The sequence below is a fragment of the Lutzomyia longipalpis genome, chromosome 1, assembly GCF_024334085.1.
Source record: "Lutzomyia longipalpis isolate SR_M1_2022 chromosome 1, ASM2433408v1".
NCBI lineage: Eukaryota > Metazoa > Arthropoda > Insecta > Diptera > Psychodidae > Lutzomyia > Lutzomyia longipalpis.
Window position 1 is genome coordinate 3897145 of NC_074707.1, and position 16645 is coordinate 3913789.

Consider the following 16645-nt stretch of genomic DNA (forward strand, 5'->3'; position numbering starts at 1 on the left):
TTTTTTTTCTTGTAAAATTCCTTCCATCCTTTCATTGTGTTATTGTCGCTAAAAATCCCACATTCTATGCAAAAAGGACAAAAACCTTTCAAATATTTCTTTTTCATTTTCTTTTCAAATAAAAATAAGATGCAAAAGGAAATTCCAACACTGAGAAATCTAAAGAAAAGAACCAAAAAATTGTAAAAGCTTCGTACAAAAAAAATCCTCTAAAAACATTTTTCTTTTGTGATTTTGGATGATTATTAAAATTTCATTTTAAGGGAACTTTCTACCTAATTTTCTTCTTCTTCTGCGATTCAATTGCAACAATATTTGATTTGTATTAAAATTCTTTCTCTTTTTCTCCATTTTTTATGCAATAATTACAATTACTTAACAAGTTTTTTCTCTATTCTTGCTATCAACTAAAAAAAAATTAAATTTTCTCTTTTAATTTTGTTGTTGATGATATTTTTTTATGTTCAAAATTTTTGTATTTATTTGAAACACTCTTTTATTATTTTTAATGCCTCTTCTAAAAATTCTCTTTTAGAGCTATTTGTTAGGGCCACTCTTTGAATGTTTATTTTTCTTTATTTCTTATTTTGTTAATTTTTATTCAATTTGTTATTTTTATTTTATCTGTAATTTTAAGGCGTACCTATTTTGTATTTTTTTTTCACCTCAATCTATATTACCTCATCAGCCCATTTTATCAGCAAATATCTTGTTTCTTTTTTTTTTAATAATAATTAATAATAACTCTCTATAGTTACACAGAAATTGTGACGTAGATTTTTTTTAGTGTTTTCTATATAAAATGTAAGTTATTTGTTTTTTTTTCTCCATATAAAGATATATTCTGGAATTAGGTTCTTATTTTGTAAATAAAATATTAATGTATTAAAAAAAAGGAAGTTATACTAAAATATATGGAAAAAAATAATTCTTGAAGAATAAGAAAAAAAAGAATTCTCTATAAAATGCTATCGCGGACGAAAATAAAATACTATTTTTCCATTAATATATATAATTAAACTTTAGTAAGAATAATTTATAATTATCTCAATCACATTTATATCTTTCAGTTTAAAACTCTATATTCTGTGGCAGAATGTTTTTTTTTGTTAATTTGTGTACTTATTTTTGATATTACTCTCTCCATCTCTTTTTTTTATCTTGTTTTGCATCAATCCCTCTTTTTCTCTTCCTCTGCCAATCTCATTAGTTTTTCTTTTTTCTTTATTTAATTTGTTTTTAATCCGTGGATTTAAATCTGTTTTTTTTTTTAATTTTAAATAATTTGAAATAACTCTGTAGAAATTTATTTTGAAGAATAATTTACAAAGAAATCATTAAGGATAAATTGAAGAATAAAATAAAGGAATTTATGCATTCCTATATGGAAAAATTCGTCGTTGAAGAAATTAATCGAGATACGCAAATCCTTGCAGAAGATAAAAAATTTAATAAAAAAAATCTTAAAGATTACCTAAACATTTTCCTCCAACATCAGTTGAAAAGCTTGGCAAAAAATTGCCAAAAAAATGGAAAAATGACGTCACTATTGTCTTTTTTATCCCATTAAATACATGAAGCATTCCCAGTGATGCTTCTTCAATTATTTTTTATAAGATATTTTTATGCTTCATGCATTGAAAGAGACATAAAACACAATAATGACGTCATTATTTGGAATTTTGGACAAAATTTTTCCGACTTTTTTCCAACTGATTCCAGTGGAAAATGGAATGTTCCTTTAGCGATTCCTTTTCTTTTTAAAACCAAAATTAATCGTGTCTCGGATTAATCTTTCGAATGGGGAATTTTCTCACACAGGAACGGATAAACTTCTTTTTTTTAGAGAAATCCAAATTAGAAAAAATCAAGGAAAAAAACTCTGGAGAATAATTTTCATCGATGAAATTTTACTTAAAAAAAATAAACAAATAAAAACTGAATAAACGTTGAGAAAGAAATTTTCTAGATAGATTAGTGTAAAAGTTTGCTTATTCAGAGACTTTCTTATCTTTCGAAATTCAAACAGTCTGATTATATTTTTGTTTACTTTCAATGCGGGGGTGGTCTCATAGCAAAAACCATGCAAATAGAAGAATCCACAGTTTGTCTGCAATTTTATATTTAATCTCTCATTCTTTCATTACCTATACAGATAAGTTATATTCATTGTTTTTTTTCTTAAGTGTTGTTGTTTTATACATTATAAAAAAGAAGAAAATAGAGAAAATTAATTGGAATAGAGAAATACTTTGATAAAAATTATTATTTTAAATTTTATATATCTTCAAAATGGCACCATAAAACTTCTTTTCCCCCCCGTTAATCTAATGCTTTTCCTTCTTAACCTCCTTCTGTCTTGCTCTGTTGGTAAAAATGCATAAATATTACATTATTGCGCTTTATTTCTTTTGTTTTTTTTTCATTATGTAGGTGGAGGGGGACTTTACTAAAAATACGTCGAATAAAATTATCTATTTTAGAATAAATTTGGAATTTATCATTTGCGGGATATTTCTTTTCTTTTTTTTTATTTCCCATCATCAATTAAAGTGATTTTTTTTTATTTTTTTTTAAAGAGATTAGTGGATTCATTGTGAATATTTTTTCATTTAAAACTTTTTCTTTCTACGCAATGTTAGCAAATAGTTTTTTTTTATAGTTCTTCATGTTTTTCTTTTTGTTTTAGAATATAAGGAATAGTATAAGGAGAAAAAATTATATTATTTTTATATTAAATATCTATATAACCTCCCACCTTTTTTTCTTCTTTTTCTTCTTGAGATGACCAGCTTCTTTTCTTTTCATTTGCTTAGCATTTATTGGGATCAGGTGGTGTGTGTAGAAATTCATCAGGACGCTTGTGCTCAATGAGAGCTCGTACTGTACCAGAATCCTGCGGGAGGTCTGATTTACGCCGAATAAGGGGTTTCTCTTTGTTCTTCGAGATGTGAATCTTCAAAAAAATATTTTCAAAAAAAAAAGAAAAAATTTTCCAAATAAATCTTCTGTGGGGAGAAATTCACCAAAAGAAAGAAAAGAAGAAAATTTCTTACATCTCGAGATTCCTTCTCCAGCTCATCATACGTCAGCTTCTCATTCTTTATCAGCATATCTGCATCATTTCTCGCCAGGGTATCAATTGAATACGGTTCAATCTTCACGGAAACTCGACTCCATTCAGGATTATTTTTCGCCAGTGTCTCAACTTGCTGCCAAATCTCTTCACGTTGCGTCAGCTTTTCTCTCTCACTGGGTGCCACAAGATAAAATATAAAAGAGAAAATATATGCATTTGTTAGACCTTTTGTAGCAATCCACATGGAAAAAATATTTAATTTATTACAGAAAATGCGGGGGCGGGGAATGATCAAATTATAAAGCGAGAAGGATTTTTTTTATAATTGCAATACACACACAGATATTCGATTTTAGTTAAAAAAAAATTTAGGGGGGAAAACTATTTTCTTATTGCTGCTTGCATACGAAAATTTATTTGTTCATTTGTTAGGGGAGACTGGGGTAAAACAGTCTGAGAAGGATTAAAGAATTGCAGGATTAATTCAAATTATCACATTTCTCAGGCAAACAGGGCAGAGACAGGTCTAAAGAGAAAATTCTTTTCATTAATTTTTCTATAAGATATTTAGCTATGTTTCTTTCAGACACAGCTCTTATTTTAGCCCTGGTCTCCCCTATTTTTAGCTGTGATTATTTCGAAGAAAAGTTTTATTTCTTAATCTCCCGGTATTAACTTAAACTTTTTACTTTTCTATAGAAAATCTCGTGATATTCCCAAATTAGGAATAGCCTTTAACCGGTTTAGTTAGCTTGAAAACGACATTAACTCTTTTTATTTTCCTTAAAGTTAAACTTAAAGAAAAAAAAGAATTTTGGCAGATTCTTCACAAAATTTCATAAAAATTGCTTGAGAATGAAATTTTAAGACATTTTTTGAATTTGGTTTTGGAAAAATTCCTTTTTCATGGTCAAATTCGGATCATTTTGAGATTTTTTTTCTGATAAGAGTTTTTTTTTTAACTACTTAAGAGATTAAATATTTAAGGCGGGTATGTCTAATTCTTTTTGGATCCCTGCGAAATCTGATTTCAAAATTATATAGAAAAGTTAGTTCTCAAATAATATTTTCAAAATTTTGCGAAAGAAATTCTAAAACCTTTTTCCTAACCAAATCCATTAGAATTTTATTAATAATAAAAACATTTTATTCCATTTTTCCGCACTCAAAGTCAACAAAGAAATTTTTTGAGGGCGTACTAATACAGTACAAAAGGTACATAAATCAGGATTAAAACGTTTCTTTGTTTACTCTGCCCAATTACGTTTAGAGTTCCTTTCGTATGCAATCAGCATTAACCAAAAAAGGAGAGAAAAAACGACAAAAAGGAACCAAAAAAACCAACAAAAAAAATCACACACTTATCACGCCATAATTTAATATTATGAGAAAATAGGTAGAGAAAAAATTGTGACAAGAATACTTAACTTTGCAGTTTCGTGAGATGAAAAAAGCTTCATATTTTTTTTTCTTGTGTGATTTACAACCAAAAACGCAAATTTCCACAAGCATTTCATTTCTTTTTATTATTTTCTCATTTTTATATTATCTTTCAAATATGACTCCATCTCATTTCTTTTAACTTTCCTGTTTTTTTTCATTCACCTTCTTCATTTTTTTTCAGATGATCACATTTAAGTTTAAAAAAAAAACATAAAATAAACTGATCTAATGTGCACCAAATTACACAGTTTTTGTTGCATTAATTTCAACTTTATTTCCTTCTTTGCACAAAATTTCCATTTTATTTATTTCTTTTTAATTTTAAAGAAAGAATTTCTCATTTTTTTTAAACATTATAGTTTTTAAAGGAATAAATTTTTATTTAAAAAAAAATAATGTAGAGAAGTAATTTATTTATTTTCTTTTTATTTCTGAAGAGATGTGTGCATATTGCGATTATAAATGTTTTTTAAATTTTATTTGGAAAAAATAAAACAAAGTTAGAAGATTTTTCTCTTTGCGTAGAAATGTTGTGTGGTGGTAGATTGGTTGAAATCCGATGAATTATGTACACAAAATTCTTGTATTTTTTTCTGTTTACAATGCGGGCAAATCTCTGCTATATTCCTGTTCGCATCTACAAAAATACACCACATTAGATGCCTATTAGCAAATGTTTGTAGGTATGTATATAACTATACTTCTTTTTACGTTCTTTCATTTTCTTTTCTACGTTTTTTTTTCCACATTTTCATTCCTTTTTTTTTGGAAGGTATCATTCGTGAGAATCACCCGCAAATTGACAAATCTTTTACGGACAAAAATACACTTCAAGGAGAAAATCAGACATAGCGCACCATATAATCATACACGTCGTCAAGGCTAAAAGGCACGATTTTTTTTCTTCTTTGTCGGTAGAGAAAAAGAAAAATTTGCACAAACATTTAAAGTTTAAAGGAGCTCATGCACTGGCTATGTAGAAACTTCCTGTATCGCAGAAAATTTTTAACCCATTTCATCTTGTAGAGAATAAGAAAAAATAGAAGAATCGTGAGAGAAACTCCCCAATATCCACTGGAATCACTAAGAAAATATTGCGACGCCATTTGCTTTTTTTTGTCCCTTTAGAAAATGTTCCAAAACATTTTTGTAGATTTTTGTTGGTATAGGATAAATCCTTCCGATTGCGTCAGCCAAGAGTCGGTAGGTCAACCCAAACGCATCCTTTCAATTTTAGTGCCAAAGCTTTCAACGCTTCTGTGCGTCTTCCTCAGTGGGTGGAATTTTTATTAACATTTCTTATAAATTTTCTTTCTAATTACAATATTTCATTTCATTCAATTTTTCAAAATGTCCTAACTTACTCAATTTTACTATCTTTGTAGACTTGTCGCGTATTTTCCGCGGAGTTTTTTTTTCTTTTTCGAATTCATTTTGCATAATCAATAAAAATGTCAATTATCGTGTAATAAAAATATTTATTATTAACTTGAAAAAGAAGAAACCTCCGCGGAAAATGCGCGACAAGTAAACAAAAAAAAATTTTTGGAAACATTTTTTAGAGGGACAAGAAATGCAAATTGCGTCACAATATTTGATTTTTTTTTTTTTGGCAATCTTTATTTGCATTTTTCTATGTAATCCCAGTGATTATTGGAGAATTTCTCTCGCGATTCTTGAATGTTTTCTTCTTATTCTCTACAAGAAGAAATGGGTCAAAATTGTTTTGCAATAGAGGAAGTTTTTACATGGCCAGTGCATGAACTCCTTTGCGGAAATTAGAAAATAAATAAATTTTTGAAAATCTTTTTCCTGCTTCGTATTTTTTTTTCAAACACGTTAAATTTCTTTTTAGGGAAAAGTATATTTAGTTGGCATTAACAATGAAACACACTGTTACACAGACCCATTAAGAGTGGACACTTTGACACATTGTGATTGCTTTTCCCCTTGAAATGTATTTTATTATTTATTCAAACACTCTTTTCAAAAAAAAACCCTCACAGAGTGGACGACAATCAAGTGATTGGACGCAACAATATTATAGATTTTATATGTTTAATAATAATAAAAAATAATCTTTCAACTTACATTTGATTCTCCTGCTTGAAGTTCATATTGCATTCATCAAACAACTTCTGATTCATTTCCATGAAGAGTTTTAAGGCATTGTAGATAAGACCGTGAATTGTCTTATTCCAGTGTGTCTTTGAGTTCCGATAGAGCGATGGGAACATTATCGGTAGTATTACTTGGGAATTATCCGAAATAAGGGACATTATGTATTCATTATTCCAATAGTAGAGGGCACGCTCTGCAACTTGGAAATGCGGACTGGACACACATTTGGCGATCTGACGAAAGAGGGGCTCCATGACTTTTTGGAATTCAGCCGGTTCGATTACATCCAATATCTCCTCCAATTCATTGAGAAACATCACCTCTTTTGGACTATGTGTCTTTGGCCAGAATTTAAGGAGACTCCTGCCGAGGAAAAAAAAATATAAATTTAAAAAGAAAATCCCATTTGGCAACACAAACAGAGCAAAAGAGAAAGAGAGAGACTCACTTTATTACTGGCTCAGTGAGGCTGGGATCTTTCTCCAGAAACTGAACAACACAATACGCCAATTGTGGATGATATACCGACAAGCTCTTCACTTTATGCAGAGGCAGCAGCACTTTGAGGAGAAATTGCTTATGCTCCTCCTTGAGTGGCAAAGCAAAACCATTTATAATGCTCCCCAGAATCTCCAGTAGCTCAGCAATACCATTGTGGTGTTCCGTTTCATAGATAAATCTATCAAAAAAAAAACCAATAAAGACAATTCAGCCAATTTAAAAAAAAATCAAAAAGAAGAAGAAAGAAAGAAATTCACCTGTAAAACACATTATTAATTTGTTTCCGTATAAACGCACGTAATCCTAATAGTTTTCCGTATATCCTATGCAGTACAGTCTTTAGAAAGTCCCTCTCGCGTGGATCTTCCGAGTCGAAGAGGTCCAACAATTGCAGTACAAACTGCTGATCAATGTATCGTTTAGCTGTGGCCGGTTGAAAGTCTGGTGACTCGAGAAAACGTAGAAATAAATCGTAAACAAATTGCAAATGTGGCCATGATGCCTCAAGTGTTGGCTCATCCTCTTCCGGATCGAATTCTGCACCATTTGGATTGGAAGATGGTGGAAGTGTACGAAACAGATTAATTGCAAACTACAGGAGAAAAGGGAGAGAGAGAAAAAACAAACAAAGGTTGATTAATAAATGAAATTTTTCACTTTAAAAAAAAACCTTCAAATTAATTAATTTTTCTTTTAGTTTTTGAGCTATTTTTTCGCTTTGAAATTCTTTTGAGGAAAAATTGAAAATATAAATTAAGTTTCTTTTTAAATATTCTTCCATTCTGATAAAAATTTTGTTAATAAAAATTATTCGAAACGTCGCTAATTAGCCCTAAAATGTTGCCTTTTTATTTCCCTCTTTAATCGCTTTTCAAAAGAATCTTCCAGCAAATAAATTTTAATAAATAAATCAGCTATAGTTAAGCTTTTAACACTTGGAGGATCGAAGTTTCTAACCTCAAAATTTTGACCTTCATTTTCTCTCAAAAGAAAATATTTTTCCACGTTTTCTTTCGACGATCTTGAAGTAATGGAACTTTCCTGCACACAGATGTAGAAATTATCACGATATTTTTAAGAGATTTTTTTATTTTGTTACGATTTAAAAAAAAATATCGAATTGGCCACTTTGGCCAGCAAAATTCTCGAAGGGTTAATTGAGCAATTTCCAATAAGAACTCTTAAAGATTTTCAACTATAGATAAATTCTGAAATGTATAACGCAGACTTTCTACACGATTTTTCTACAAGATTATTCTCTACCTTTGTCAATTTGTTCGTGTTTGTCCGAAAGTCCTGGAATAGGACACAAAACTCCCCAACATAAGACCATTTTCCCACTAATAAAAGCACAGAAAACTCTTAAAGGAAAATCATATAGAAAGATTGCGGTTTTATATAAGAATTCAGCTACTCCGAATCCCTGAAGAAGTTCTCATTATAACACGAAAGCTCACAAGAAAATATTTTCCCATTTTTTTCCCCTTTTTCTCACCTTGTAATGCTTTGTAAAATTATTCTTGGCAGAACATTTTCTTCTTACACAATTCCATCATTTTATTGCCAATTTTCCATCCCATTTCAATGAATTACAAATTCAACAACATCACAGATACAGTCACTCACCATATTAATCGCTTCAGGATAGATATTCTCTGTTACAATGCCACTATGTTGGCTGAGATATTCCACCATCTCATGAAGGGCTGCCCTTTTAACTTCCTTCCATTTCAGGTCACTGAGTGGCTCCGAGAAATCAAATAGAACGCAACACTGTCGCAATTTTTGAATAAATAAATCCTCTCTCTCATTCGAACTGGCCTCTGTTGTGAATTAAATTAAAAAAAAGAGAAAAAATATAAATTATTTAAAGGAATAAATCAAAGAAATATTATTTATTTATGTTCTTATTGTCTCAGTAAATATTTAAAGGAAAATTGAGGAAATCACTCCCACACCTTTAAGAGGAGGCAGGAAAATGGGTTGACTTTCAGGTGGCTGCAAAAATACCTTCCTATCCCTTGCGTAGGAAAATTTACGTAGACAAGGGTCTCTCCCAAATCCCATTAGTAATTTTGAATCAATTGTTGGCATCGTGTTCTCTTTCGTGGCAACTAAATCTAACCCACTGTGGAATGAGGGTGATTTAGGTATACCAATATTCGTTGATGTTGTACTGCCTTTTATTATTGTACCACCAGCTACCATATTCCTTCTTATTAGACGTTATAAAATCCACAATCACTTTAAACACTCCCTCATAGATATTAAATTATTCGTTGTAACTCCTTTTATCTCTCTCTCTCTCTTCTTCGTTCTATACAAGGTACTTCCTTCACAGGTAGGTACAATTTTTTTTTATCATTTATTTAAGAAGTTAAAGTTCAAAATGAATATTTTCTTTTTATAGATTAATATTGGTCAATTCTTTTTTTCTTTTTTTCTCTCTCTCTTTCTTCTTCTTTATCTAATGCCCTTATTCACGTGCTATAAATCAATAGTGATATACATTAATATCTTTTCATGATAGTCTAGCATGTGTTTGCAATATAAAATTTTTATTATTACATTTTCTTTCTCAATTTCGGAAAAAAAGTAAATTTCTTTGGGAGAAGAAGAGACTATTGAACTCCTAATGTAGATACCTACAAATTGTTATCATATTTTGTGATTGAAATGTTATGTGGTCATAATTTTCAACCACTTTGCATCAAGCACAGATACAATGAACAATACTAATGTAAACGAAGAGAGAAGAAGAATAAAAAATTATTAACCATGAAATAAAGTTATTGCTACATTTCCTTCTTTTGTATGCGAAAAATTACAAACTAAGACACAAAAGTTGTAATGGAAAGAAGAAGCTTCAGAAGAAAATATGTTTATATTCAACACTTGTGCCAATGATTTCTCTTCAAATTTTGAAGGAAATCTCATTCATAATGAATTAGGCATTTAAAGATAAAGCAAAGAAACACTTTATTGAGATATATTTAGTAGGATAAACTGCTCTTCTTCTTTTTCGGCACAATCACACATTTTGTTGTGAATTAAGTGAAAATTTTCACACACAAACTCACGGTGAGAGAGACAATATTTTCTCTTCACGCACATTGAGCTTTTGCAACAATTATGTTAGTATTTTGCAAGAGAGAGAAAAAAATGACATAAAATGGGGCCCAAGTTTTAATTTATTTTGCTCTACAATTTCCACCAACAAGTTGGTACAAAAACAAATATAATTCCAGACACTTTTTTCTCTATTTTTCACATCGCATCGTATTACATTAAATTAACAACCAGGAAAATTATTTTTAACCATCACACACACATACTTTTATGATAAAAAATTCAATTAAGAATTCTCTAAAGAAAAATAAATTAGAAAAAAACTTTCTATCCACACAGAACTGTGCGTTCTCTCAAAAGTCACTGAAAGAAAGGTTCTGTGCGTGGAAAGAACACCATCAAGGCAGAATATGTTGCGCGATTCTCGAGGTGAAAATATAACCACCAGATCATGCTATATGTTGCGCCCTTGTCTCTCTATTCGCTCACTTTCTCTCTCTCTTGTTGCTTGCTCCCCATTTGGAAAATGTGCGAAGAGATTTCCACCCCCCTTTTCCCGGTTTTGTGTTATATGGTTGGCAAAAAGATAGAAGAGCAGGGTGAATATGAGAAAATCAATACGAAAAATGATTTCCACCACCCGCATACATACACAACACACACATTTTATGCGACCGCATATTTTTCTTTCACCCCCTTTTTAACTCAAATTTCAATTTAAATTGCAACGATTTTCCTTCCGTTTTCCTTTCCTAACAACTCCTTTTTCCCTTTATCCATTGATTTATTTTTCTAATGCAACCCAATCAAATAAATCATACAATTTAAACTTCCTGCATTCCAAAAATTTATTCATAATTGAAAAATTCCAAACATTGTTTATACTTCTTCGTTAAGAAAGTTTACGAGAAAATCCCAATTTCAGGGTCAGAAATCGGCTTTTTGAAGAGTTATTTCCACAAATGCACACTGTTGTGTGGCAAATTTGTAAATTTTCACAACTCTCTCGTCAAATTATATATTATTTAGACAGGTCTGGGAATTCCCTCAAGCTACGCGTCACACACATATCTCTCGCAAAACTTTAACGGAAAAGCACATGAAACTCCCAACAATCCATATAGCAATATATCTAATAGTATGTACCTAATATTGTACCTATATGTAATGTAAATAAATTGAAAACTATATATTTTAATATTTACACCGAAAAGACAACTTTGCACGATGTAGGTATAAAATAACAATAGAATTAAATCACAAAAGATATTTTAGAAGAATTCTTTTCTTTTCATGAAAGATTGAGAATGCAATAAATTTCATGACAATACGAGTAAAATGCAATTTTCTTTCTTTATTGAAAATCACAGTATATATTGAAAGAAAATTACGTGAGTCAGTTAAAGTTCTTCTTATATAGAGATTAAATTTTTTCCAGTAAAATTTTTTTATTCGTAAATCTAAAATTCTAGTGGTAATAACTTTTTATTCTTTCAACATTTTTTTTTGCTTTTTTATGCGTTTTGCACAACATTAAACACAATACAAAAAAAAAACTATATGAAAATGCCGCAATAGTTAAAAGAAAATTAATAAATTTCATAAAAGAATGCCTTTGTGGTAGAGGATGTTTAAAAAATTAATGTTGCAAGAATAAATAAATATTTTTATAATGAAATTTTTGTTCTTTATGTAAAAAATATGCTTGGAGACATAACGAACATTTTATAATGTAAACCAGCTGTTAAAAAATTATGTTTGGAATTCTAATTTGCAAATATAAAACTTTTAACTATTCGAATGATTTTATGCGTTTAATTGAAACTTGTGGGAAATGATTACCTAACAAATTATGTAAAAAGAATGAAGATAATTCTTCAAAAAGAAGCACAATCTTTAATACTTAAAAAAAAATTCTGCATTAGTCACATCGCCTTTTATTGATTCAAAATGCAATTGAGATTGAATTAAAAAGCAATTTCACATGAATTTTTCTTTTATCCAATTATGGATTCTCCTATGTAAACCACAAGTAATTTTGTAGGTATATACGGAAGCTCTCCAATTATATGTAGCAAATACACGTTATTTATGTATTACAATAGAATTCCCAAAGTTTCCCAATATATATATTTTTTTATCTCTTTTTGATATTATATTGCAGAGCAATCATGTCCTAATAAGTATAAATGTAATATACAATGTCAATTTCAGAATTACTACATAGACATAGAGAGAGATATATGTATAGAAAAATAATAAAACGGATATTAAATAGATAAATATATATTGTACATAAAAAAAGCCACGTTATATATATCCCACCCTCTTATACTTCTATATAGTCTGTGAGTAAAGCAAGTCACGTTGAATGGTCCGTGATGGTGGTTATGTTTTCCGTAAAACTGACACAATTTCACATCATATAGGGTATAAATAGATAAAATATAGTATGAGAGAACCTTTCATACATCCTCTTGCATTAAACATGTAGGTATGTACCTATCTATTTCACAATGCATAATGGATGTAGGTGAAGATTCACTTTTGCTAATTTCTTTCCTTCCTCATCTTCATCCCATCCTAATGCAGAAAATATACTGACTATATATACAGTGAGATGATTTATAGTGTAGCATAAAATACAAGAGAAAGAGAAATAAATAAAAAATCTTACCTTCCAGAAGAGGTAATGCATTCAATTCGCGATTTTTGGACACATTAAACCTCGAACTATTCTGTCGTTTATCCTTCTTAATCAGTGGTCCAGATAAGTTGATGGATTTCGTAATTGGCGTTACTGGAGGAATATTATTTGTAGCTGGTTTCCCTTGTGCATTGTTCGTTTGCTGCTGGAAAAGAAAGCGAAAAAAGGCGTTTTTCACTATACCAAAGATTCAATAAAAATCCCATAAAGTCTATTTTTATGGAAAAAAAAAATAAATGCGTTGGAGTTTATATTTTTTGTGAGTTTGTTTTGTTCCCTCATCTCCCCCTTATACATGTATAGTTTCTCCTTATGTTGTATACATATTTAATTCCATTTCACCCGCACTTTTGGCATTGCAAAGTGAGAAGAGAAGAAAATTAAGTAATTAAATGATTACATTTTGCCCATATAAATCTCTTTGTGATTAACTATGTCACCATTAATCGTATATTTATATCGAGGGTTGGAAAATACACTATACTAAGTCGAGTTAGTATAGTATATTTTTAACGCATTTTTCGATAGCTTTTGATGTCCTTCATCTTCCCTCAAAAGGACAAATTCGAATATTTGTTCCCTACAAAGTTACAGCGAAAACTGTAAAAAATTTTACATAAGAAGCAATGTAAATCTCAAACTTCAAATCGCTCTCCTGAAAATCAACAAAAATGAGTTAGTATAGTATATTTTCCAACCCTCGATATGCTCTCTTAATTAAACACTAAATTCAGCAATTATGTATACAACATGTGCACAACTATATGACATTGATAACCCATTCCCTCAATGTTATCCTTTTAATCATAATAATCATGTTGGTGATTGTTTTAATTTATCTTTCACGTTTATCTCGCCCAATTATTATACGTTTAAGAATTCCGTCTGTTGCTCTCTCTTCTATTACCACGAACTCATTCGTCATTCTTTCACCCGGAAAGTTCTATCGGACGACTATACTTAATTGTTTTATTCAGAAAGTTCTAAATAATTTATATTGAAATTTAACTTTTCTCCCTCCCCACAATTTCAATAGAAACTTTGACCCTATTACCTTTAATTTCCTTTTTTTTTCCCTTTTTCCCAATTAGACGAGACTTTGTCTCATTATTAATTTTCTTTTGTTTAAAAAGAAACCTTCATCATGAACTAAACAGAAATAAATTGAAATTGATTATTAATTTAAAGTAGATCAGTGAGTTTTCTCAAGACAGATGAAGCAATATTATTAATAATATTTTCTATTAGAAATATTTGAAATAATTCTCAAAAATTCATTGAACTTTTATTAAAAGGAAAAAAAATAAATAAACGCAACTAATGAGGAATTCTTTTAAAACTATTTCATCAACTTTAACAAAAAAAAATACCGGATCGACACTATATTGCATACTACAGGTTGAAAACGACAGTGACTACATACTTCTTCTCTCTTTTTTTTTTTCGTCTAATAAAACAGTTATGTGTGTGTATATATAGCTCAAGAAAATGTTTATGCGTTGAGAAATTCTTTATAATTTGTTTTTCAATATATATCATTCAAAATAACCAGCTTTGATTACATAAAATTATAAGAACATCATCAATGCAAATTTCCTATTCCGCAAAAGAAGGAGAAATGAACTTCTTCGAATGTTGAAGATTATTATTTATACTTCTCTTCAATCCATCATTATTTTTTCTTCTTGATGATTTTTTTTTATTTCTTTACCTTCTTCTTTTTCTTATGACAAACCACCGTATTCCCAAAAAATGAAGAAAAAGTTAATTAATAGAATTTTAATTATAAAAATGATTTGTTAATGAGTAAAAATATATAAATAATTTTTCTCATATGTTTTAAGCACCTCAATTGTTGGGTGATCATACCTTTACGCATTTTTTTTAATTAATATTTTCAAGATGAATGCGAAAAGTTTTTTTTTCTACTTCTTCTTATGCTTCTTTACACACGACGATAACGGATTCATTTTCAATGGATGTTCTCGTTGAATCCCAATGAGATGGCTAAAATACACACAACAGTTGTGAGCAATCCGAGAGAAAGAGAGAATTGACCACGGATGATGGAGATTTTGTACATATTATCGAGGGCGAAACAAGAAAAAGGCGTAAGTCCACAAAAGTGAACTTTACAGGAGAGCCGAAAAACGATATTGAAGAAAACCCCGGCCGGAATAGTACACAAAAAATTTCACTAAAATTGAATGATTGTATGACTATAATAAGATGTTCTATATTATAAAATTAATTAATTAATTAAGATCCAAAGACCATAAAGGGGTGGGGGGAACAAAAATTCCCTTTAATTTTTTTTTTATTCACGAGATTTTCTCTACCAATATTAATCAGAATCGGTCTTGGACAGATTTGATTGATTGAGATTCACTTTTATGGCCAAATGAAGAGCACATTTTCTTATGACCAGACCAAAAAATTCCTCTGTCCTGACCATCCTGACCCATCCCAAAGAGCCAGATCTCCCTTATCCTGGACAATCCTGGGATGCTGGTGTAAAATGGTGGGTTTTTCGCCGGAATTGTGGTCACTTCCTATTAAGAATGTTAAAGTGACCTCCGGATTGGGGATTTCATCCCCGGATTGTACCAGGATTATCAAGTCCTGGACAATTAGGGGATACTGCCGCAAAATTGTGGGTTTTTCGCCGGATTTATGATCACTTCTCATTAGTAATGATAAAGTGACCTCCGGATTGGGGATCTCATCCCAGAATTATTAAGTCCTGGTCAATAAGGGGATATTAGGGCAGTGAGAGACATTTTTCGTGAGAGAACGAGCGCACACACAAACATCTATGCGTGCTGCTCTTTCTCATCGCTGCGTGCGCGACGTGCGCCGATAAGCGCACGACAGAGCTGCCATGGAAACCGAAGACCACACAGATGTGCGCATGCTCATGTGTGTGTGTGTTTCTCCACCCCGTGAGCGGGGTTGTAGGCAGGCTTAATAAAAATTGCGCTTCTCTGCTGTTAGCGAGAGGTTGAGAGACGTGTAGCGTAGCCGTTTTCGGATACTAAGGTCGCGATATCAAGTCTTACCATTGTCAATGATTTATTTTTTTTCCACTAAATATTTTTTTTTTATTTCCCCAATCATTTTAAATAATTTTTTCGATGATAAGTTATTTTGGAAACTCTACAGGAACAAAATATAGATGGCCGCCATACTAGTTTTGTGATTTTTTTTTCATTTTACAAGAAAATCTAATGACGAACTATTTTGTATAGTACGGATTGGCTTCATATTTTTACCAAAAATTCTTTATGGTAATAGAAGACTAATTTCCAAAAAATTAATACCGGAGATGGCCTAGAAATATTATTAAAATTAAAAATAAAATTAATTTCCCATATAAATTGTGTGGGAGCGCCTTTTCACAGTGAGAGACATTTTTCGAGAGAGCGAGCGCGCACACAAAAAAATCTAAGCGTGCTGCTCTTTCTCATCGCTGCGTGCGCGACGTGCGGCGATTAGCGCACGACAGAGTTGCCAAGGGAACCGAAAACCACACACATGTGCGCATGCTCATGTGTGTGTGTGTTTCTTCACCCCATGAGCGGGGTCGTAGGCAGCTTTAGTAAAAAGTTCGCTTATTTGCTCTTAGCGGAATGTTGGGAGACGTGTAGGGTAGCCGTTTTCGGATACCAAGGTCGCGATATCAAATCTTACCAATGTCAATGATTTCTTTTTTTTTTCCACTAAAT

General features: G+C 30.6%; 2 protein-coding genes across 7 annotated transcripts in view; both read right to left on the minus strand.

Moving 5' to 3' along the window:
- LOC129786570 (nuclear pore complex protein Nup88) overlaps window positions 1-16645 on the minus strand; it is an 850897-nt gene that overhangs the window by 217088 nt on the left and 617164 nt on the right. The gene's annotated exons all lie outside the window — the stretch shown is intronic.
- The window catches only part of LOC129786576 (serine/threonine-protein phosphatase 2A 56 kDa regulatory subunit delta isoform), a 21085-nt gene continuing 5033 nt past the window's right edge, over window positions 594-16645 (minus strand). Inside the window, exons 3-10 of one of the 6 annotated variants that reach the window (XR_008750140.1) lie at window positions 12891-13062; window positions 8771-8967; window positions 7402-7736; window positions 7092-7322; window positions 6614-7006; window positions 3057-3252; window positions 2759-2956; window positions 594-2364 (exon numbers count right to left, since the gene is read on the minus strand). Coding sequence is in view for 4 of the 6 variants with exons in the window: in XM_055821681.1 (XP_055677656.1) it covers window positions 2813-2956; window positions 3057-3252; window positions 6614-7006; window positions 7092-7322; window positions 7402-7736; window positions 8771-8967; window positions 12891-13065 (1671 nt within the window). In the remaining 2 variants the exon portion in view is untranslated. Of the gene's footprint in view, window positions 2957-3056; window positions 3253-4578; window positions 5160-6613; window positions 7007-7091; window positions 7323-7401; window positions 7737-8770; window positions 8968-12890; window positions 13066-16645 lie in introns of those variants that run through there. The other 5 variants (XR_008750139.1, XM_055821683.1, XM_055821681.1 and 2 more) reach the window with 5 other exon arrangements.